This window comes from Drosophila miranda (genome assembly GCF_003369915.1).
Source record: "Drosophila miranda strain MSH22 chromosome Y unlocalized genomic scaffold, D.miranda_PacBio2.1 Contig_Y1_pilon, whole genome shotgun sequence".
Classification (NCBI taxonomy): domain Eukaryota; kingdom Metazoa; phylum Arthropoda; class Insecta; order Diptera; family Drosophilidae; genus Drosophila; species Drosophila miranda.
Window position 1 is genome coordinate 36677484 of NW_022881603.1, and position 22982 is coordinate 36700465.

General features: G+C 50.4%; 1 protein-coding gene across 3 annotated transcripts in view; it reads right to left on the bottom strand.

Annotated features, from left to right (window-relative positions):
• The window catches only part of LOC117190081 (low-density lipoprotein receptor-related protein 6-like), a 36098-nt gene extending 22747 nt beyond the window's left edge, over window positions 1-13351 (bottom strand). Inside the window, exons 1-2 of one of the 3 annotated variants that reach the window (XM_033395164.1) lie at window positions 13279-13351; window positions 12080-12388 (exon numbers count right to left, since the gene is read on the bottom strand). In XM_033395164.1, the coding sequence (XP_033251055.1) occupies window positions 12080-12266 (187 nt within the window). In that variant the 5' untranslated portion in view covers window positions 12267-12388; window positions 13279-13351. Of the gene's footprint in view, window positions 1-12079; window positions 12389-13096 lie in introns of all 3 variants that reach the window. The other 2 variants (XM_033395165.1, XM_033395163.1) reach the window with 2 other exon arrangements.
• Between the last annotated feature and the right edge of the window lie 9631 nt (window positions 13352-22982).

The following is a 22982-nucleotide window of genomic DNA, read 5'->3' on the forward strand; positions in this document are numbered from 1 at the left end:
CACCTATCCCGGATCCCGGCGGTACTGTCGCGAGATATTACTTCGCGGGGGGAGATGCCCGTAGGGCTCTTCTCTTAATAATCTCCTTTATCCTTTATCTCCTTGCATTGCGTGCTCTTTCTTCGCGGCGCAGTTTGGTAGCCATAGTTACGGCCATGAATCTAATCGCGGCCCAGTTTCCTTCCGACTCCAGCAGGCATTCTGCCAGGTTTGTCACCGCTGGCATTCTTCCAAGCTTGTTGCTTAGATCCTCCCGATCTTGCCGAAATCTTGGACATTCGAAGAAGCAGTGCTCTGCGTCTTCGATGACCCCTGCGCAGACCACGCAGAAGGGGTCGTCCTCGTGCTTAAACCTATGCAGGTAGGCTTTAAAGCAACCGTGTCCTGTCAGCAGTTGTGTCAGGTGATACTACACTTGTCCATGGCTACGGTTCAGCCAACTCTTCAGGTCTGGGATTAGCCTATGGGTCCATCGCCCTATGCTGCTGTTATCCCACGAATCTTGCCATTGCAGGATTGTGCGCTGCCTTAAGGCACCTCTGGTGTCCTGGTCCGTAGTCCCCAGGGTTCGCTGTGCCCTGATTCCTGCGGCTTCTCTTGCCAGCAGATGGATGGGAATCATTCCTGCTACCACTAGTGCGGCGTCTTGGGATACCGTTCTGAATGCGCAACACACCCTCAGGGCACACAGCCTCTGGACTGCGTTGCATTCTCGGGCATATGTTTTATGCTTCATTGCATCAACCCATATTGGTGCAGCGTACATTAGCTTTGAGCCAACTACGCTCGCTAGTAGCTTTCGCCTTGGCTGTTTCGGGCCTCCGGTGTTGGCCATGATGCGGGATAGGGCCACTGTCGTCTTTCCTGCTTTGCTGCTTGCATACGCCATGTGATGCTTGAAGCTGAGTGTGGTCAATCATGACCCCCAGGTACTTCAGGCTTGGACTGGAGCTAATAGTGCAGTCTCCTACTCGGATCGTGGCCGTCTCCACTACTTTCCTGCTGCTTATGAGCACCGCCTCCGTTTTGTGGGTGGCTAATGAGAGATCCCTCCCTAATAGCCATGTTCTGGCTCTCTCTACCGCGTCGTTGCAGATTTCTTCCGCCGCTTCTTTCTGTTTTGCCACTACGACTATTGCTATGTCGTCGGCAAAGCCTATCACCGTGGCGCCCATTGGCATATCCATCTTGAGGATTCCATCATACATGATGTTCCACAGCAGCGGGCCGAGGACCGATCCTTGGGGAACTCCTCCAGTGATTTGGTGCTCACGTGTCCCCTTATCCGTCTCATATATGAGCACTCGGTCTCTTAGGTAGTCCGCGATGATGTTCAGCAGATACGGCGGTACTTGAAAGTTTCTCAATTCTTCTAGTATGTGATCCCAATTGGCAGAGTTGAATGCATTTTGGACATCGAGTGTTGCCACTATGCAATACTCTTTGGTCCCGTACATCCATCGGGTGCCATCGATAGCTCGCTTTGCTATCTCACATACCTCGCCGATTGCGTCCACCGTGGACCTGCCTTTGCGAAACCCGTGCTGTCTCGGTGAGAGCTGACGCGTTACTGCCTTCTCCAGCCTGGTGTGGATTATGCGCTCGAGGATCTTACCCACTGTGTCGAGCATGCAGAGTGGTCTATAGGATGATGGCTCCTCGGTCGGCTTGTTCCCCTTGGGTAAGAGGACTAGCCGCTGTCGCTTCCATGGTCTGGGGAAGGTCCCTTCGGACATGCACGCATTAAATAAATCCACGTACATTTGTGGATTGGTCTCAATAGCCGTGCGGAGAACGGTATTTGGGACCCCATCAGGTCCTGGTGCTTTGCCGTTCTTGATCCGTTGTAGAGCTTCGAGGACTTCTGCTTCCGTGGTGGCTTCTATTTCAGGTGGCGGTATTCTATCCATCACCCTCTGGGCTGCCACTTTCTCTGGAAATAGGGTTTCTACTATGTTAACCAGCAGATCTGCAAACATTGGCGGCGGGGGACTGAACACTCGCAGTCTCTTCATTACCAGCCTGTATGCGTAGCCCCAAGGGTTCGCATCTGCGTCATCGCAGAGCTTTTCGAAGCATTTGCGCTTGGCATCCTTGATCTGCCTCTTCAAGCAGCGTCTTTTTTCCTTATATTCTCCTTGGAGCCTCTCGAATTCCGGGGAACCTCTCGAACGCTGGTATAGTCGTCTTTTCCGCTGGCACTCCTGCCTGGCGCTACCTATTGCAGCGTTCCACCAATACGTTGGCCTGCGGTTGTTCAGGCATCTTCTTTTCCTTAGCATGGAGGCATCACATGCTTCCATCGTATGTATAGCCAGTTGGCTTGTAGTTGTAGTTGGACTCGTAGTCCTCAAACATGGCCCGGACCATATCCGGCTCTAGCGTTTTGGTCTTATAACCGATCTGCTTGCCAATGAACGGGTTAGGTGCGCCCGCTTCCTGGATTTCACATATGAGGGCTTGGTGGTCACTCCCGGTGTATAAGCCACTAACTTCCCACGTTGTTCTGCGGCTGAGGCTGCTGCTCACGAACGTAAGGTCTATTATAGACCCCGTTCCAGCTCTGCCGAACGTCTGCTGTGTGCCTGTGTTCAGCAGTACGGCATCCAACGTCGCAAAGCATTCTAAGAGCGCCTGTCCCCTTGGGTTCGTTCTCGGGCATCCCCACTCCGTCGCCCAAGCGTTGAAATCGCCGGCTATGAGCGTAGGGTGTTTCTCCCGCGCATCTTCAGCAATCCTTTCCAGTGCCTGCGTCGCCTGCTGTAGGCTGAGGCTCGGGGCAGGTAGCAGCTATATATGTGCACTCCATTTATCCGGGCTCTGGCGAATCCGTCTCCGACGTATGTTTGCAGTAGTTGCTGTGTGGGACTCGCACAGCTCCATATCGCTGCCTTCTTGCTCGAGTCAGCAATCCACTCTCCCGAGTTGCGATTCCGGTATTGCTCGCTTATGACTCCTACATCAATACGGTGCTCCCTTATGGTCTGGTCCAGCAGCTGCTGTGCCATCTCGCAGTGGTTGAGGTTTAGTTGGATGATTTTCATCTATCCTTCATTTGCTGCATCGCCTTTTGGTACTGCGGGCACCTCCAACTCGTCGTTTGGTGCTTCGGGTCCTTCACCCGGTGGCGCTTGCAAAGAATGCAACTTGGTTCGTCTTTGCAATCTTTGGCCTGGTGGTCGGCTCCTGCGCAATTGTAGCAGCACTTCGTGACGTCTTGGCTGCTCTTACAATTAGGCGCGATGTGGCCAAACTCCATGCACTTGTAGCATCTTCGGGGAGTTGACTTGGGTCGTATTCTGCAATACCCCCACCCCAGGCGAATTCTCCCTTTCTCCAGGAGGGGCTTTGCTATAGCCGGTGGAACTTTCAGAGTCATGGTCTGCGTGCTCCTATAGGCTGGTCTGATGGAGATGGCTGCGGCCTCGCAGATTTCCACCCCTGCCTGCGCTTTGAGTTCCGCTAGGACTTCCTCTTGGGTAGACCCTTCGTCTATGTCCCTTAAGAGGCGAACTCCGCGGCCGCTTCCCACACCTTCGGGTCTGCCAGCATCAGCGGCACCAGAGTCTCGGTGCTGACCCTAGACCCTGCTGCTGTCTCCAATGTCTGACGCTCGAGGTCAAACCTGTGGCAGTCGAAGAGGACGTGTCGAGCGTCCTCCTCTATGCCTGTGCCACACTCGGGGCACCAGTCCTCTGTCTCGTGGCCGAAGCGCTTGAGGTAGCCGCGGAAGCAGCCATGTCCGCTCAGTGCCTGGGTAAGGTAGAAATCCACCTGGCCGTGCTTCCTTTCAACCCAGCATGCTATGCTTGGGATGAGGGTGTGGGTCCATCGGCCTTTGGGTGAGTGGTCCCATCGAGTCTGCCATCTGTCTATGCTGGTCCTTCTGGCGGCGTCCTTAATTTCTGCTTTGGAGCGTACCTCGGCTGCACTGTCCGTCCTGGCATCATGGATCTCCTTCCTCTCCCTTATCAGCTCCCTGAGCGGAACTTGCCCGGCAATGACTAACGCGGCTTCGTCTGAGATGGTCCGGAACGAGCACGCGATCCTAATGGCGCACAGTCTGTACGTTGCCTCCACTCCTCGCATGTAGCTCCTCACCTTCGCGGCTTCTGCCCACACCGGTGCGGCGTAGAGCATCTGCGACGTCACGACGCTCGTCAGCAGTTTCCTCGTTGCCTGCTTTGGCCCTCTGGTGTTTAGCAGCATCCTGGATAGCGCTCCCGCGGTCCCACCGGCCTCCAGATGCTCTTTGAAGGACAGGCGCGTGTCGATGAGGACTCCAAGGTACTTGATGGACCTCTGCGATTCGATCGCGGTCACACCAACCTGCACTCTGGCGGTCTCGACCACTTTACGGCTGGATATCAGGACCGCCTCCGTTTTTTGGGCCGCCAGCTCCAGCCCCGCGGCGGCTAGCCACGCCTCGACGGCTTGTATGGCGACGTTGGCAAGCTCCTCCACTGCGGCAAGTTCCTTCGCTACCGCCACTATTGCGACGTCGTCAGCGAAACCCACTAGGTTAGTGTTGGCTGGCATCGGAAGCCGTAGGACCCCGTCGTACATGGCGTTCCAGAGCAGAGGTCCCAAAACGGAGCCCTGCGGGACTCCGGCTGAGACTTCGTATGCCCTAGAGCCGTGACATGTGTCCATTGTCAGCACCCTATTGCTGAAATAGCTGCGCGCTATATTCAGTAGGTAGCCCGGGATGTTGAAGGACCTCAGTGCCTCCAGCGTCCGGGTCCAGTCGGCCGAGCTGTAGGCGTTCCTTATGTCCAGTGTCACCACCAGACAATAGGACTTGGTTCCGCCTCTCCACCTAGTCCCAGCAATGGCCGTTTGTACGACCCTCAAGATGGCGTCCAGCGTCGACCTCCCTTTCCTGAACCCGTATTGGTTCTGGGAGAGACCGCCTGCTGCTTCGATGGCTGCGCTCAGCCTCAAAGACTTTTCCCATGGAGTCCAGAAGGCAGATGGGCCTGTAGGAAGAGGCCACCCCTGGCGGCTTGCCCGGCTTGGTTAATAGTAGCAGCCGTTGCCTTTTCCACCTCTCGGGGAACGTCCCCTCCTGGAGGCATTTGTTGAAAAGGCCCGCAACTTCCCTCGGGAATAGAAGAAGTGCCAGCTTCAACGCGCTGTTGGGGATCGCATCCGGACCCGGAGCCTTCCTAGGTATCAGGTTTCTGCCTGCCTGCAACCCCTCGGCTTCCGTAACCTCGCAGATGTCGCTCGGGCTATGCTCGAACCGCAGGGAGCTAGGGATCTGCCGTCCTCGAGGAAACAGTGCCCTGACTATACCCTCCAGTGCCTCTGGATCTGTTGGAGCTTTACTGCCCGCGTTCAGCCTCTTCACCACCATCCTGTACGCGCCTCCCCAGGGGTCCTCTTCGGCGGCATCACACAGCTTAAGGAAGCATTCCCTCTTGCTGTTCCTTATGGCGGTCTTCAGATCCTTCCTCGCCGCTTTGTAGGTCTCGCTGCATCGGGCCAAGCGCGGTGTGCCTCTGGCTCGCTGGAGCAGCCTTCTGGCCCGGTGGCAGGTTCTACGGAGAACCACAATCGCTTCGCTCCACCAGAAAACTGTATCCTTGTGCTTCCGGAACGTCCCTCTCGGTAGCATGCTCTGGTCGCAGGCGCCTTCAAGTGCGTCCGCCAATTTGGTCGCCATATCGTTGGCTCCGTCTGCATCGTTTGCAGAGTAGCTCTCAAGGGCGCTTGCGAAGGCTTGGGCCCTCAGCGTGTCCTGGCGGTACGCCTTCCCATGCCGGAACGGTGTACCTCTCGATCGGGCAAGGGTGCCCAGGGTGCATAGTATGGCCTCGTGGTCGCTGGCAGTATATACGTCGCTGATCCTCCATCGGGCGTGCCGGGCCAGCGTGCTGCTGGCATAGGTGAGATCGATGATCGACCCTACACCTGCCCTGCTGAAAGTTTGTTGGGACCCTTCGTTCAGAAGGACTATGTCCAGAGAGGCAAAAGCCTCCAACACCGTGCGGCCTCTGGCGTTTGTACGGGAGGACCCCCATTCCAGGGCCCAGGCGTTGAAGCCGCCTCCGACTACGACGTTGTCCCGTCCTCGCAGATCGCAGCTCAGCTCGTCCATAATGCGGCTGAAAGTCTCCAGTGAGAGGCTGGGTGCCAGGTAGCAGCTGTAGAATCATATGCCGCCTACATACCCTCGGACGAACCCGTCTGCCGACTTGGTGTCGCGCAATTGTGGCGCGTTGACGCCACAGAGCCACAGGGCCGCTTTGCCAGTAAGGTCCGTGGCCCAATCGCTGCTGCTGCCCACCTTATGTGGTTCGCTGAGGAGTGCCACCTCAGAGCCAAGCTCGCGCACCGTCTGCGTCAGGAGATCCTGTGCGGCCCTGCAGTGATTCAGGTTGAGTTGAATCAACTGCATGTCGTCCTGGTTTTGCCGACCCCGCTTCGCGTGGCTGGGCAGTTTTTAGTGCCTGCCTGGTGCGTGACCTCCTTCTTTCCAGCTGCTGAGCAGATGAAGCACGCAGGCTCTTTTTTGCATTCGGCAACTTTGTGCCCTTTCTCCCCGCATTTGATGCAGCAGCCACTCCTGTCCACTGTACTCTTGCAGTTCCGTGCGATATGCCCGGGTTCCACGCATCGGTAGCACCTTGGGAGTCCATCTCTTTACCGGATCCTACATATGGTCCAGCCGATCCTCACCTTGCCGCCTTTCAGGACCGCTTGGCCCAGGGAGAAGGGCAAGCTGACCACCGCCAGCTGGGACTCCGCGTATCCGCGGCGCAGACTGCGGACTCTTACTCGACCCTCGTCAATGTTTGATTGGCGAGTTAGAGCGGCACAGATCTCCTGCTCCGTCGCGAGGGAGTCGATGTCCCGTATCTCCAATATGACCACCTTCGAGTCTTCCGTCATTGCGCGCACAGACGCTCCATCGCCGAGGACACGTGCGATGCTGGCTTACATGCCCTCAGCACTCTCCACGCTGTCTTTTGCCACCTCCAGCAGAAGGTTGCCGTTTATGGTGCGGCGTACCTTGGAGACGCAGCTTCCCAGGTCGGAAAGCTGGTTGTCGTGTCGTCTGGTGACCATTGCCAGAACCTCGCTGTACGACTTCCCGGGGGCCTGAACTATGACCGCGTCTGGGCGAGCGCGGCGTGCTGCTCTCGGCCTCTTGGCCACCACGCTCCATTCGCTGTCCGGGATTCCGGGGCTCTTGGGCTGCCTCATGGCGCTGGTCGTCGCCACGTCTCCGTGTGGCCGCAACGGGGCCTTTTTAAGGGTCCTCTTGGTTGCGATAGCTCCTTTTCGCTGCCTTGGGCGCGTAGGTGGGGTTCCCGGCTCCCCCATTGGACCTTCGGCCACGGATGGCTGACTAAGTTTACGCCACGGTTCGGTTTGCGCTGCGGCATCTTTCCTCCAGACGGTCGTTGTCTGCTGCTCCTTGTCTGCGCTCCGCGTGCTCTGTGAGCATTTCGGGCACAGGCCTTGGGCGTCGGAGCCTTCCTGCAGCGCGCTTCTACCCGCTGCAGCCTCTTGGCTCGATTCGATGATGTTCGAGTGCAGCTCCTTCATGCGCACGAACAGTGCTCTGGTGGCCATGTTGATGTGGCGCGTATTTTTGTCCATCATCCTGGTCTGAACCTCATCAAGGATTTTTCCAAGCTCCGAGAGGTTCTCAAGGCAGGTAGCCTCCTAGTGGGCCTTGCTCTTCTTGGGCGGCGTTTGCTTCTAGGAACTTCCCGGGCTGGCTGGGTCCCGAACCCTCTTGGGGGTCTCCATAGAGTCAAGGTCCCGACTCTGCGCCGCTGCTGCTGGAGATGGGGATGGCTCGGGTGCCGGCGATCGGGCGAGCATGCTACCCTTCCTGAAGGCGAGCTTTTCATCCTCCTCCATTCCTATTGTTTACTTTAGAATTTGAATTTCGAAATTAAAATCTCCCTCCGTTGGCGCGCAACTCCAGCTCTCTCCAACACTCTGGCAGCCCTGGGTCGATCAAGGCTGTCTGGCAACACCGTCCGTGTGGCAACTCTACGCGATCACCTGTCTGGCGGCGCGATCAGCTGCTGTGTGTGAAGCTCCGGACGAGAAGAAGAAGAAAGAAGAAAAGTTGAGTGAAAATTCCTTTTTTCCCTCCACCAACAATGTGGAAAGTGGAAGTGGATGGCGCCAAAACAAGGGTTCACCCCCCCTTCCCCTGCTGCCTGGAGCGCACTGATTGTGCCCCTGCAACAGAGCGGGATGCCGGTGGGCCAGTTTTTATACGCAGTACGTACCGGTGCGACAGCAACCTGCTCTCAAAAGCTTTTCTTCCAGGTAACACGCGCAGCGCGGATGCTAAAAACGGAAAATCAGGAGTCCGTGATTCAAAACAACCGCACTTGAAAACGCTCAACTCAACTCCCTATGTCCACGTGCGTGTGTTTGTTTGGCTGATGCTGATGCTGTGTCCACGTGCGTGTGTGTGTGTGTTTGTTTGGCTGATGCTGGGGCCTGGTATGGCCTGGCCTCTAAATGACCGGCTTGGGCTTCGAAACAAGGCACCGGTGGACGACCTGGTCCCCCAAAAGTGTCTCTTAACGATGTGCATGTTTATGCGCTGCGCTGCGTTGCAGGCAACGCACGAACGCGCAGACATTTAAAGAAGTGGATGAAAACAACAACAGCAGCAGCGAGCAGTATAAACTCCAGCAGGAAGAGAGACAACAACAGCAGCAGCAACGAGAAGAAGAAGAAGGGCGTGGAATGGAGGAGAAGCTGCAAAAGGGAGGGAGAGCTTGTTAGCAGGGGCCTGGGCTGAGATGCTGTTTAGAGATGAGCGATATCGGTGACTCCAACTATTGAAGCAGCACAGCAGTAGCGGTAACAAAACTATCGTCTAAACTGAGGATGCTCCAACACTAGATACTGTTTACTTTTTCTTCAAAGTCTTACTGCTCCAAAATATATTGATCATCTCTAGGTGCTGGTGTTGTTGTCGAATCCCCTTGTTTTTGTTTCTGTTTCTCGTTCGGTTCGTTAGTTGGCCAACGCCAACGGCTATGTTAAGTGGCTCGCACACTCATACATACATACATACATACACGACCAAAGACACACACCCGGACTGGCAAGGGTGAGGAGTGTTGTGTTGCCTGCACTGCACGCCTATAGATATGCAAATTGTATAGAAATTTAATTACTTGCTGACATGTTTTGGGTCTTTAAATTGGCATCTTGTTGGCTAAATTATTGTTATATCGCTGCGCTTTCCTGTTGAGGGCAGCTGTTTGACATTTCAAAAATCGGGTGCCTTACCCGCCTGTACCCAAAGTTGAAATACCAAATGGATGATTGATCTCGTAATGCCTCTGCAGTGCTATGAAATGCAAACCATCTCGATTAATTAAACGTTTAATGCTCCGATATCTCGTTTATAACCAGCGGGCGGAAGGGAGAGGGCATGCCTTTTGCCTATCACCAGTTCCCTTTTGCAATTAACATTTGTGGAACACACGTCATTACAAGATTACGATAAATGATAAGAAGGAGAAGCAGGAAAGAGCTGGTCAGACGGGTCTCTCCTTGTTGCTGCTTCTCATGCTGTTGTTGTTGTTGCTGCCGTATATTTGCATACGGAAACAGCGCTGTGTACGCAACTGTAAACGGGAGCCAATTGGCCGATTACGCACACACACACACACGCCTACACAAGAGCGAACTCAGAGGCCCGCAGGCGAGCAGAAGGCACCCTAGGGGTGCCCATTATGTATATGCTATATATTTTTATTTTTAACTTTTATATTCTTATATTTTATATATATATATCCTATTTTTACTATGAATAAAAAAAAAAGAGCGAACTACGTCTCTACACGTCTGTAGAAAGCGTAGAGGTCAGTGGCTAGGCCAACAACACGGCCCCATACACAATACACACATCAGAATGCGGTATCGATGTGCATGATGCGGAGGATGCTGCATTGAAACCGAATACATGCGGTGGCATGCAAACACACACCCATACCCACACCCACCCACACACACAAACATACATGAATGCCGATGTCCCATGCAACACAACATTATTGTTCAAATTGCAAAGTGATACTCGGTACATCTGTGCTGTGGGGCACCATGGTGCAATGCCGGTCAGGATATAGCTTACGGAATCCATCTGGGCCACAGAATGATTAGGTTAGGTAGAGCGAAATTGTGTTTGCGTTGCGTTTGGGGCATGGGCATTTGCTTTGCCCAGTTTGGGGCCTAAATCAATAAATAGTTTAGATTGGAATGTGTTGAAGACTTTTGATAGTTACCAAAAGTTGCTCCTGCTACCAAAATCTACATTCTATTTGATGATATTTTTTCTGTATTACATATGAACGAAGAAATTTAAGATTTCATTTTTACCCCTTTTCAAAGAATAGGATGAGATGAATGTCAATGTTCGTTGTGTGTGTGTTTGCGAGTGTTTCGTGGTGTGTTCTGGCGGCTTAAAAGTGGAACTGTTCTCCCACACTTGAATGAAATCAAAATCAATGTCAACAACAGTCAAACGCTGGGTCCCCAGGGCAGTGGGAGATGGGTTGGAAAATCCGTCACAGGCGTTTTTCCTCCTGCTTTAAAGTGCGCCCCTTTTACTAAACTACTTGCTGAACGGGCGCGTACTACGGCGTAGTAAATAGAAGCAAAAGCAAATGGCGAAAACGAGCGAAGGACCGACCGAATCTCTCCCACTCACCATACAAGCCCACTGAGCCACACACACACACACACGCGCGGAACACCAGCAGCAAAAACGTCAGTTGCTGCAAAAAAGGCAAAGGCCTAGGGGGAAGGGTGCGGCACTGGAATCATCGTAGGCAAAAACACTTTGTGCGCGCGTCAAAGTGTTAAAGAAAGTAAATCGCAAACACACACACACACACATCTTAAGAGCCAGAGAGGGAAGATCAAAGAGAGAGAGATGAGAATACAGAGCTCTTTTTTTGGGTGCTGGCTTGTGTACATATTTGATGCGCTTTTTTCGGAAGCAGCAGCAGCAGCTCTCTGCCTCCCGATCTCCTTCCTCCACATTCCATCTCACTCTCGACTGCTATGCCCGTCGACAGTTTTTTTTATTGCACGTTGCTTGGAGCGCGGTCGGGAGCCAGGCACTTGCTTTGCTGGCGCCCCAATGCATGTTGCAGCACTCCGGACTTCGGACTCCAACAACTCCAGTCCGGAGGACCCCGGGCTTATCTTTCAACCAAACACTTCACAGCCCACTCTCAGAGCTTAACGATACTCGTGCCTTTGTCCATTTACCATTTCCATATTAACTTTAGCAACGGGAATGAGGCAACTTTTTCGTTCCTCCTGCTTCTCCTTCTGCTATTGCCCCGCCGCCCCACTTGACAAAGTCGCTTTGTGGCCAGCCTTATTATAGACTTCGACGCTGTGCCCGGCAAAAGCCCCCCAAATTTGTGTGCTTGGGTCAATGCTTTGTGAATTTGAAATGTACAGGAGCAGGAGCAGAAGCAGAATCAGAAGCAGACTCGGCAATTACCCGAGAGTATACTTGTACTACGAGTATACTATTATAACTACTAAATTATTACTATACCTCTTTTTGCAGTTCATTAGCATCCGCCGCATCTGCTCGTAAAAGTAGAAGGCAGGGGCTTGGCTTAGATAGTACGGCGGCACTAAATTATGCCCAGTGCAATCAAGTTGAGTGCGTACTACAGGCTAAATAAGTAGTTGTTCTTGTTGTTTATTCATAAAGGCTTCCCGCGCACAGAAATTGTCAGCCAAAGGGCTTTGACAAGAAAAATGAGAGCTTAAGGCAAAGTATAAAGCGGCGAGAGGGTGGAAGGAGGAAGCATAAAAGTGCTGTTGAAACCACACACACAAAGGACACACATACAAAGGTAAACGAAGCGCGCTCGCTTTGAGGGGTACGAAAGGGATGGCAGGATGTAAATTTGTCACTTTACTCCTTCTGCTTTGGTTATTTTTCCCTGCGTGTGTTAATGAACTTGCGGTGCTCTATGTTCATGCATTTGCTTCCCTCACACTCGTTCCGAATTTAAACAATGCCATCAATAATTATAGAATGTAGAAGTAGACATACCATTTTTATACTGCCAAGAATCGGACACGCCGAAGCACATCAGCACAAAGATCACAAAGGGTGGACTCCATCCACCTCCATTGAAACTAGCACTTGCACATCTTGCCGCTTTCGTTGTATATTTGATTGTTAGTTGGCACAGTTGAGGTTCGATTTGAGTATGCTTTCTGAATGGCTCGCGGGCCATTTTCTTATGGACACAATCTTAGAAAATCCAAGACATTTGAAGTAGAAATAAGCGAAACAAACCGATCATCTCCACGGGTTTTGTTAGGCACTAATAATCATTATCTATAGCACACAAAAGTACTGCAAGAGAGAGAGCAAGAGAACAAGAGGGAACAATTTAAGACCAGACCCAGACACATCAAAAAAACTTCAGTCGGGGTATTAATTACACTGTGCAGCAAAACCTGCTGCAACGCTTTTGCACGCGGTAAAGTTTCTATTTTCGATTTATTTACATAGAAACCTTTATGTAGTATCAAAGATCTCAAAGATTTTTTTTCTACGGTTTTGTTGCGCAGTGTGATCGCGTTGTTCTTGAGGTTTTTGTGTTTGTGTGCGTCAGTGCTTTGGACAAATTGTTGTTGTCGTAGAGTAGCTGAGCGATAAGGAATTGTGCAACTGTGTAGGTGTGTGTTCTGGTTGCTAAATTGAAACATTGTTAATGATAAGCATTGCACTAGTAATAAATTCCCTTTTCCTCTTTGACGCAACAAGCCGGCAAATGCAGCAGATTGCAACCCCCAAAGCACTGCATTTCCTCGCTATGGAAAATTTCACAAAAATCAAAACAACGGACAGACGAACCCGCTAGAAAATAAAGCAACGCAACGCAACGGTTCGGTTAGGGTCGGGGGCGCAGGCACACAACAAAACATCTTTCAAGCAGGCCATAAATTTAGATGCCCGAATCATGTGGAATGTTGTTTGTGTGTGTGCAAGCCTCGAGTCACCGCGCTCTTGTTATGTTCTTAGAAACATTTAATGTACATTTAAAAACACAAAACACACCAACTTGCACGCCGCTGCACATTTCCCACAAGGCGGACATGCACAACGCACAACAGCTCAGGTAATTCTCTATCAAAATGTTTTAATTCAACACTTGTGCCTACATCGGCTTGTTAGCGTGCGCGATTTGGTCGGCGAGTAGCCATTTTGTTGGTACTTTATTTTGTAAATATTTTATTTACTTTTCACGATTTTACACCTTGCGCACCACCGTGTTCATTTTTCGACTGCGTTTGTTGATTTATTATATCTATCTATCGATAGTACCATTAGAAATATACCAAAATATACCGTCTCACTATAAAAATATACCGTAAATATACTGACGAATTCAAGTTCTATTTTATATATTCCTCGTTCACTTCCTTTTCATCAGCGAGCGAGACCGGTCGTGTTTTTTCTTAACAGCCTGAAAAGTGACTTTTTCCAAGCAACAAAGGCTTAATTAAAAGTGATTGTAAAAATTGGATCATTGTTTATTTCATACAAATCTTCATCAATATATAAATTTTTCCTCTTTTCATTTCCCAAAGGAGAGGTAAGTCTTTGGCAATCTGGTTAAACCAACAAGTATGGCGGACGCCGGTCACTCGGTGTCTGCCAAATTGAAACCCCCTGATCAGGTGGCAAAAAGCAGCAAAATTCAAACCCAAAAAACAATAGCAAAAAACTTCAGTGCTTTGTGTTCAAGAGTGAAAGAGGACATATTCGACAGCTTGACTAACGAAAAGTACCCAGCAAAAAAGATGCGCAAGGAACAAAAAAGCGACAACACCAATACAGATGTCGGGTCAAGCAGCTTAAATATTTTAAATTATTGCCAGTGGTGCGGCCCAAAGGAAATGCATTTTGGTGTTGTCGTTTCCAATGCACCCACTGCAAAGATCATTTGCTACCGCATATGCGCATGCAGCGGAATTCTTTCGTCTCCTTATGTCGCAATCTCTCGATCTCGGCTTAACAGCGTCCCCGAGCAGCTCTAACGCTCTCGGGCTATCATACGCTCTCGCTCGCGTCTAAGCTTGCTGCATAGGGCCCGGCAATTTGGCCCGTCAGCCCTTGCATGGGCAGTCTTGAGCTAATCGTCGCAGCTATTAGACTAACATCCTCGCATCAATCGTTCGCCCCAATCATCCCCATATGTACATACGCGATAAGTTGGTTTACATATGCAAATAAATTGAGAATTATAAACTTCAAATTGCAACAGTTGTTAAAAACGCTTAATAGCTTAACATTTGGTGACCCCGACGTGATTGTGCAATAAATAATCCATCAGTGCAATCACAAACTAATATAGCATTCAAAGATCTTAACTAATTGCCATCTCAACCAGTGTCATCGACCACATAAGTTATCCATACATATATACACCGGCCTCCCCTGCATATTCGGTAGTGCACGGAGCTGTTGGCTTGCGCTTCTCTTTTCGGTCATCTTCCCGCAAGAAACGTTTCTTACACCGGTCGCCTTTGTATATACAGTTCGTACATAGCTGTTCGCTTGCTGGGCTCGGTACGCCTTCCCATGCCGGAACGGTGTACCTCTCGATCGGGCAAGGGTGCCCAGGGTGCATAGTATGGCCTCGTGGTCGCTGGCAGTATATACGTCGCTGATCCTCCATCGGGCGTGCCGGGCCAGCGTGCTGCTGGCATAGGTGAGATCGATGATCGACCCTACACCTGCCCTGCTGAAAGTTTGTTGGGACCCTTCGTTCAGAAGGACTATGTCCAGAGAGGCAAAAGCCTCCAACACCGTGCGGCCTCTGGCGTTTGTACGGGAGGACCCCCATTCCAGGGCCCAGGCGTTGAAGCCGCCTCCGACTACGACGTTGTTCCGTCCTCGCAGATCGCAGCTCAGCTCGTCCATAATGCGGCTGAAAGTCTCCAGTGAGAGGCTGGGTGCCAGGTAGCAGCTGTAGAATCATATGCCGCCTACATACCCTCGGTCAAACCCGTCTGCCGACTTGGTGTCGCGCAATTGTGGCGCGTTGACGCCACAGAGCCACAGGGCCGCTTTGCCAGTAAGGTCCGTGGCCCAATCGCTGCTGCTGCCCACCTTATGTGGTTCGCTGAGGAGTGCCACCTCAGAGCCAAGCTCGCGCACCGTCTGCGTCAGGAGATCCTGTGCGGCCCTGCAGTGATTCAGGTTGAGTTGAATCAACTGCATGTCGTCCTGGTTTTGCCGACCCCGCTTCGCGTGGCTGGGCAGTTTTTAGTGCCTGCCTGGTGCGTGACCTCCTTCTTTCCAGCTGCTGAGCAGATGAAGCACGCAGGCTCTTTTTTGCATTCGGCAACTTTGTGCCCTTTCTCCCCGCATTTGATGCAGCAGCCACTCCTGTCCACTGTACTCTTGCAGTTCCGTGCGATATGCCCGGGTTCCACGCATCGGTAGCACCTTGGGAGTCCATCTCTTTACCGGATCCTACATATGGTCCAGCCGATCCTCACCTTGCCGCCTTTCAGGACCGCTTGGCCCAGGGAGAAGGGCAAGCTGACCACCGCCAGCTGGGACTCCGCGTATCCGCGGCGCAGACTGCGGACTCTTACTCGACCCTCGTCAATGTTTGATTGGCGAGTTAGAGCGGCACAGATCTCCTGCTCCGTCGCGAGGGAGTCGATGTCCCGTATCTCCAATATGACCACCTTCGAGTCTTCCGTCATTGCGCGCACAGACGCTCCATCGCCGAGGACACGTGCGATGCTGGCTTACATGCCCTCAGCACTCTCCACGCTGTCTTTTGCCACCTCCAGCAGAAGGTTGCCGTTTATGGTGCGGCGTACCTTGGAGACGCAGCTTCCCAGGTCGGAAAGCTGGTTGTCGTGTCGTCTGGTGACCATTGCCAGAACCTCGCTGTACGACTTCCCGGGGGCCTGAACTATGACCGCGTCTGGGCGAGCGCGGCGTGCTGCTCTCGGCCTCTTGGCCACCACGCTCCATTCGCTGTCCGGGATTCCGGGGCTCTTGGGCTGCCTCATGGCGCTGGTCGTCGCCACGTCTCCGTGTGGCCGCAACGGGGCCTTTTTAAGGGTCCTCTTGGTTGCGATAGCTCCTTTTCGCTGCCTTGGGCGCGTAGGTGGGGTTCCCGGCTCCCCCATTGGACCTTCGGCCACGGATGGCTGACTAAGTTTACGCCACGGTTCGGTTTGCGCTGCGGCATCTTTCCTCCAGACGGTCGTTGTCTGCTGCTCCTTGTCTGCGCTCCGCGTGCTCTGTGAGCATTTCGGGCACAGGCCTTGGGCGTCGGAGCCTTCCTGCAGCGCGCTTCTACCCGCTGCAGCCTCTTGGCTCGATTCGATGATGTTCGAGTGCAGCTCCTTCATGCGCACGAACAGTGCTCTGGTGGCCATGTTGATGTGGCGCGTATTTTTGTCCATCATCCTGGTCTGAACCTCATCAAGGATTTTTCCAAGCTCCGAGAGGTTCTCAAGGCAGGTAGCCTCCTAGTGGGCCTTGCTCTTCTTGGGCGGCGTTTGCTTCTAGGAACTTCCCGGGCTGGCTGGGTCCCGAACCCTCTTGGGGGTCTCCATAGAGTCAAGGTCCGGACTCTGCGCCGCTGCTGCTGGAGATGGGGATGGCTCGGGTGCCGGCGATCGGGCGAGCATGCTACCCTTCCTGAAGGCGAGCTTTTCATCCTCCTCCATTCCTATTGTTTACTTTAGAATTTGAATTTCGAAATTAAAATCTCCCTCCGTTGGCGCGCAACTCCAGCTCTCTCCAACACTCTGGCAGCCCTGGGTCGATCAAGGCTGTCTGGCAACACCGTCCGTGTGGCAACTCTACGCGATCACCTGTCTGGCGGCGCGATCAGCTGCTGTGTGTGAAGCTCCGGACGAGAAGAAGAAGAAAGAAGAAAAGTTGAGTGAAAATTCCTTTTTTCCCTCCACCAACAATGTGGAAAGTGGAAGTGGATGGCGCCAAAACAAGGGTTCACCCCCCCTTCCCCTGCTGCCTGGAGCGCACTGATTGTGCCCCTGCAACAGAGCGGGATGCCGGTGGGCCGGTTTTTATACGCAGTACGTACCGGTGCGACAGCAACCTGCTCTCAAAAGCTTTTCTTCCAGGTAACACGCGCAGCGCGGATGCTAAAAACGGAAAATCAGGAGTCCGTGATTCAAAACAACCGCACTTGAAAACGCTCAACTCAACTCCCTATGTCCACGTGCGTGTGTTTGTTTGGCTGATGCTGATGCTGTGTCCACGTGCGTGTGTGTGTGTGTTTGTTTGGCTGATGCTGGGGCCTGGTATGGCCTGGCCTCTAAATGACCGGCTTGGGCTTCGAAACAAGGCACCGGTGGACGACCTGGTCCCCCAAAAGTGTCTCTTAACGATGTGCATGTTTATGCGCTGCGCTGCGTTGCAGGCAACGCACGAACGCGCAGACATTTAAAGAAGTGGATGAAAACAACAACAGCAGCAGCGAGCAGTATAAACTCCAGCAGGAAGAGAGACAACAACAGCAGCAGCAACGAGAAGAAGAAGAAGGGCGTGGAATGGAGGAGAAGCTGCAAAAGGGAGGGAGAGCTTGTTAGCAGGGGCCTGGGCTGAGATGCTGTTTAGAGATGAGCGATATCGGTGACTCCAACTATTGAAGCAGCACAGCAGTAGCGGTAACAAAACTATCGTCTAAACTGAGGATGCTCCAACACTAGATACTGTTTACTTTTTCTTCAAAGTCTTACTGCTCCAAAATATATTGATCATCTCTAGGTGCTGGTGTTGTTGTCGAATCCCCTTGTTTTTGTTTCTGTTTCTCGTTCGGTTCGTTAGTTGGCCAACGCCAACGGCTATGTTAAGTGGCTCGCACACTCATACATACATACATACATACACGACCAAAGACACACACCCGGACTGGCAAGGGTGAGGAGTGTTGTGTTGCCTGCACTGCACGCCTATAGATATGCAAATTGTATAGAAATTTAATTACTTGCTGACATGTTTTGGGTCTTTAAATTGGCATCTTGTTGGCTAAATTATTGTTATATCGCTGCGCTTTCCTGTTGAGGGCAGCTGTTTGACATTTCAAAAATCGGGTGCCTTACCCGCCTGTACCCAAAGTTGAAATACCAAATGGATGATTGATCTCGTAATGCCTCTGCAGTGCTATGAAATGCAAACCATCTCGATTAATTAAACGTTTAATGCTCCGATATCTCGTTTATAACCAGCGGGCGGAAGGGAGAGGGCATGCCTTTTGCCTATCACCAGTTCCCTTTTGCAATTAACATTTGTGGAACACACGTCATTACAAGATTACGATAAATGATAAGAAGGAGAAGCAGGAAAGAGCTGGTCAGACGGGTCTCTCCTTGTTGCTGCTTCTCATGCTGTTGTTGTTGTTGCTGCCGTATATTTGCAAACGGAAACAGCGCTGTGTACGCAACTGTAAACGGGAGCCAATTGGCCGATTACGCACACACACACACACGCCTACACAAGAGCGAACTCAGAGGCCCGCAGGCGAGCAGAAGGCACCCTAGGGGTGCCCATTATGTATATGCTATATATTTTTATTTTTAACTTTTATATTCTTATATTTTATATATATATATCCTATTTTTACTATGAATAAAAAAAAAAGAGCGAACTACGTCTCTACACGTCTGTAGAAAGCGTAGAGGTCAGTGGCTAGGCCAACAACACGGCCCCATACACAATACACACATCAGAATGCGGTATCGATGTGCATGATGCGGAGGATGCTGCATTGAAACCGAATACATGCGGTGGCATGCAAACACACACCCATACCCACACCCACCCACACACACAAACATACATGAATGCCGATGTCCCATGCAACACAACATTATTGTTCAAATTGCAAAGTGATACTCGGTACATCTGTGCTGTGGGGCACCATGGTGCAATGCCGGTCAGGATATAGCTTACGGAATCCATCTGGGCCACAGAATGATTAGGTTAGGTAGAGCGAAATTGTGTTTGCGTTGCGTTTGGGGCATGGGCATTTGCTTTGCCCAGTTTGGGGCCTAAATCAATAAATAGTTTAGATTGGAATGTGTTGAAGACTTTTGATAGTTACCAAAAGTTGCTCCTGCTACCAAAATCTACATTCTATTTGATGATATTTTTTCTGTATTACATATGAACGAAGAAATTTAAGATTTCATTTTTACCCCTTTTCAAAGAATAGGATGAGATGAATGTCAATGTTCGTTGTGTGTGTGTTTGCGAGTGTTTCGTGGTGTGTTCTGGCGGCTTAAAAGTGGAACTGTTCTCCCACACTTGAATGAAATCAAAATCAATGTCAACAACAGTCAAACGCTGGGTCCCCAGGGCAGTGGGAGATGGGTTGGAAAATCCGTCACAGGCGTTTTTCCTCCTGCTTTAAAGTGCGCCCCTTTTACTAAACTACTTGCTGAACGGGCGCGTACTACGGCGTAGTAAATAGAAGCAAAAGCAAATGGCGAAAACGAGCGAAGGACCGACCGAATCTCTCCCACTCACCATACAAGCCCACTGAGCCACACACACACACACACGCGCGGAACACCAGCAGCAAAAACGTCAGTTGCTGCAAAAAAGGCAAAGGCCTAGGGGGAAGGGTGCGGCACTGGAATCATCGTAGGCAAAAACACTTTGTGCGCGCGTCAAGGTGTTAAAGAAAGTAAATCGCAAACACACACACACACACATCTTAAGAGCCAGAGAGGGAAGATCAAAGAGAGAGAGATGAGAATACAGAGCTCTTTTTTTGGGTGCTGGCTTGTGTACATATTTGATGCGCTTTTTTCGGAAGCAGCAGCAGCAGCTCTCTGCCTCCCGATCTCCTTCCTCCACATTCCATCTCACTCTCGACTGCTATGCCCGTCGACAGTTTTTTTTATTGCACGTTGCTTGGAGCGCGGTCGGGAGCCAGGCACTTGCTTTGCTGGCGCCCCAATGCATGTTGCAGCACTCCGGACTTCGGACTCCAACAACTCCAGTCCGGAGGACCCCGGGCTTATCTTTCAACCAAACACTTCACAGCCCACTCTCAGAGCTTAACGATACTCGTGCCTTTGTCCATTTACCATTTCCATATTAACTTTAGCAACGGGAATGAGGCAACTTTTTCGTTCCTCCTGCTTCTCCTTCTGCTATTGCCCCGCCGCCCCACTTGACAAAGTCGCTTTGTGGCCAGCCTTATTATAGACTTCGACGCTGTGCCCGGCAAAAGCCCCCCAAATTTGTGTGCTTGGGTCAATGCTTTGTGAATTTGAAATGTACAGGAGCAGGAGCAGAAGCAGAATCAGAAGCAGACTCGGCAATTACCCGAGAGTATACTTGTACTACGAGTATACTATTATAACTACTAAATTATTACTATACCTCTTTTTGCAGTTCATTAGCATCCGCCGCATCTGCTCGTAAAAGTAGAAGGCAGGGGCTTGGCTTAGATAGTACGGCGGCACTAAATTATGCCCAGTGCAATCAAGTTGAGTGCGTACTACAGGCTAAATAAGTAGTTGTTCTTGTTGTTTATTCATAAAGGCTTCCCGCGCACAGAAATTGTCAGCCAAAGGGCTTTGACAAGAAAAATGAGAGCTTAAGGCAAAGTATAAAGCGGCGAGAGGGTGGAAGGAGGAAGCATAAAAGTGCTGTTGAAACCACACACACAAAGGACACACATACAAAGGTAAACGAAGCGCGCTCGCTTTGAGGGGTACGAAAGGGATGGCAGGATGTAAATTTGTCACTTTACTCCTTCTGCTTTGGTTATTTTTCCCTGCGTGTGTTAATGAACTTGCGGTGCTCTATGTTCATGCATTTGCTTCCCTCACACTCGTTCCGAATTTAAACAATGCCATCAATAATTATAGAATGTAGAAGTAGACATACCATTTTTATACTGCCAAGAATCGGACACGCCGAAGCACATCAGCACAAAGATCACAAAGGGTGGACTCCATCCACCTCCATTGAAACTAGCACTTGCACATCTTGCCGCTTTCGTTGTATATTTGATTGTTAGTTGGCACAGTTGAGGTTCGATTTGAGTATGCTTTCTGAATGGCTCGCGGGCCATTTTCTTATGGACACAATCTTAGAAAATCCAAGACATTTGAAGTAGAAATAAGCGAAACAAACCGATCATCTCCACGGGTTTTGTTAGGCACTAATAATCATTATCTATAGCACACAAAAGTACTGCAAGAGAGAGAGCAAGAGAACAAGAGGGAACAATTTAAGACCAGACCCAGACACATCAAAAAAACTTCAGTCGGGGTATTAATTACACTGTGCAGCAAAACCTGCTGCAACGCTTTTGCACGCGGTAAAGTTTCTATTTTCGATTTATTTACATAGAAACCTTTATGTAGTATCAAAGATCTCAAAGATTTTTTTTCTACGGTTTTGTTGCGCAGTGTGATCGCGTTGTTCTTGAGGTTTTTGTGTTTGTGTGCGTCAGTGCTTTGGACAAATTGTTGTTGTCGTAGAGTAGCTGAGCGATAAGGAATTGTGCAACTGTGTAGGTGTGTGTTCTGGTTGCTAAATTGAAACATTGTTAATGATAAGCATTGCACTAGTAATAAATTCCCTTTTCCTCTTTGACGCAACAAGCCGGCAAATGCAGCAGATTGCAACCCCCAAAGCACTGCATTTCCTCGCTATGGAAAATTTCACAAAAATCAAAACAACGGACAGACGAACCCGCTAGAAAATAAAGCAACGCAACGCAACGGTTCGGTTAGGGTCGGGGGCGCAGGCACACAACAAAACATCTTTCAAGCAGGCCATAAATTTAGATGCCCGAATCATGTGGAATGTTGTTTGTGTGTGTGCAAGCCTCGAGTCACCGCGCTCTTGTTATGTTCTTAGAAACATTTAATGTACATTTAAAAACACAAAACACACCAACTTGCACGCCGCTGCACATTTCCCACAAGGCGGACATGCACAACGCACAACAGCTCAGGTAATTCTCTATCAAAATGTTTTAATTCAACACTTGTGCCTACATCGGCTTGTTAGCGTGCGCGATTTGGTCGGCGAGTAGCCATTTTGTTGGTACTTTATTTTGTAAATATTTTATTTACTTTTCACGATTTTACACCTTGCGCACCACCGTGTTCATTTTTCGACTGCGTTTGTTGATTTATTATATCTATCTATCGATAGTACCATTAGAAATATACCAAAATATACCGTCTCACTATAAAAATATACCGTAAATATACTGACGAATTCAAGTTCTATTTTATATATTCCTCGTTCACTTCCTTTTCATCAGCGAGCGAGACCGGTCGTGTTTTTTCTTAACAGCCTGAAAAGTGACTTTTTCCAAGCAACAAAGGCTTAATTAAAAGTGATTGTAAAAATTGGATCATTGTTTATTTCATACAAATCTTCATCAATATATAAATTTTTCCTCTTTTCATTTCCCAAAGGAGAGGTAAGTCTTTGGCAATCTGGTTAAACCAACAAGTATGGCGGACGCCGGTCACTCGGTGTCTGCCAAATTGAAACCCCCTGATCAGGTGGCAAAAAGCAGCAAAATTCAAACCCAAAAAACAATAGCAAAAAACTTCAGTGCTTTGTGTTCAAGAGTGAAAGAGGACATATTCGACAGCTTGACTAACGAAAAGTACCCAGCAAAAAAGATGCGCAAGGAACAAAAAAGCGACAACACCAATACAGATGTCGGGTCAAGCAGCTTAAATATTTTAAATTATTGCCAGTGGTGCGGCCCAAAGGAAATGCATTTTGGTGTTGTCGTTTCCAATGCACCCACTGCAAAGATCATTTGCTACCGCATATGCGCATGCAGCGGAATTCTTTCGTCTCCTTATGTCGCAATCTCTCGGACTCGGCTTAACAGCGTCCCCGAGCAGCTCTAACGCTCTCGGGCTATCATACGCTCTCGCTCGCGTCTAAGCTT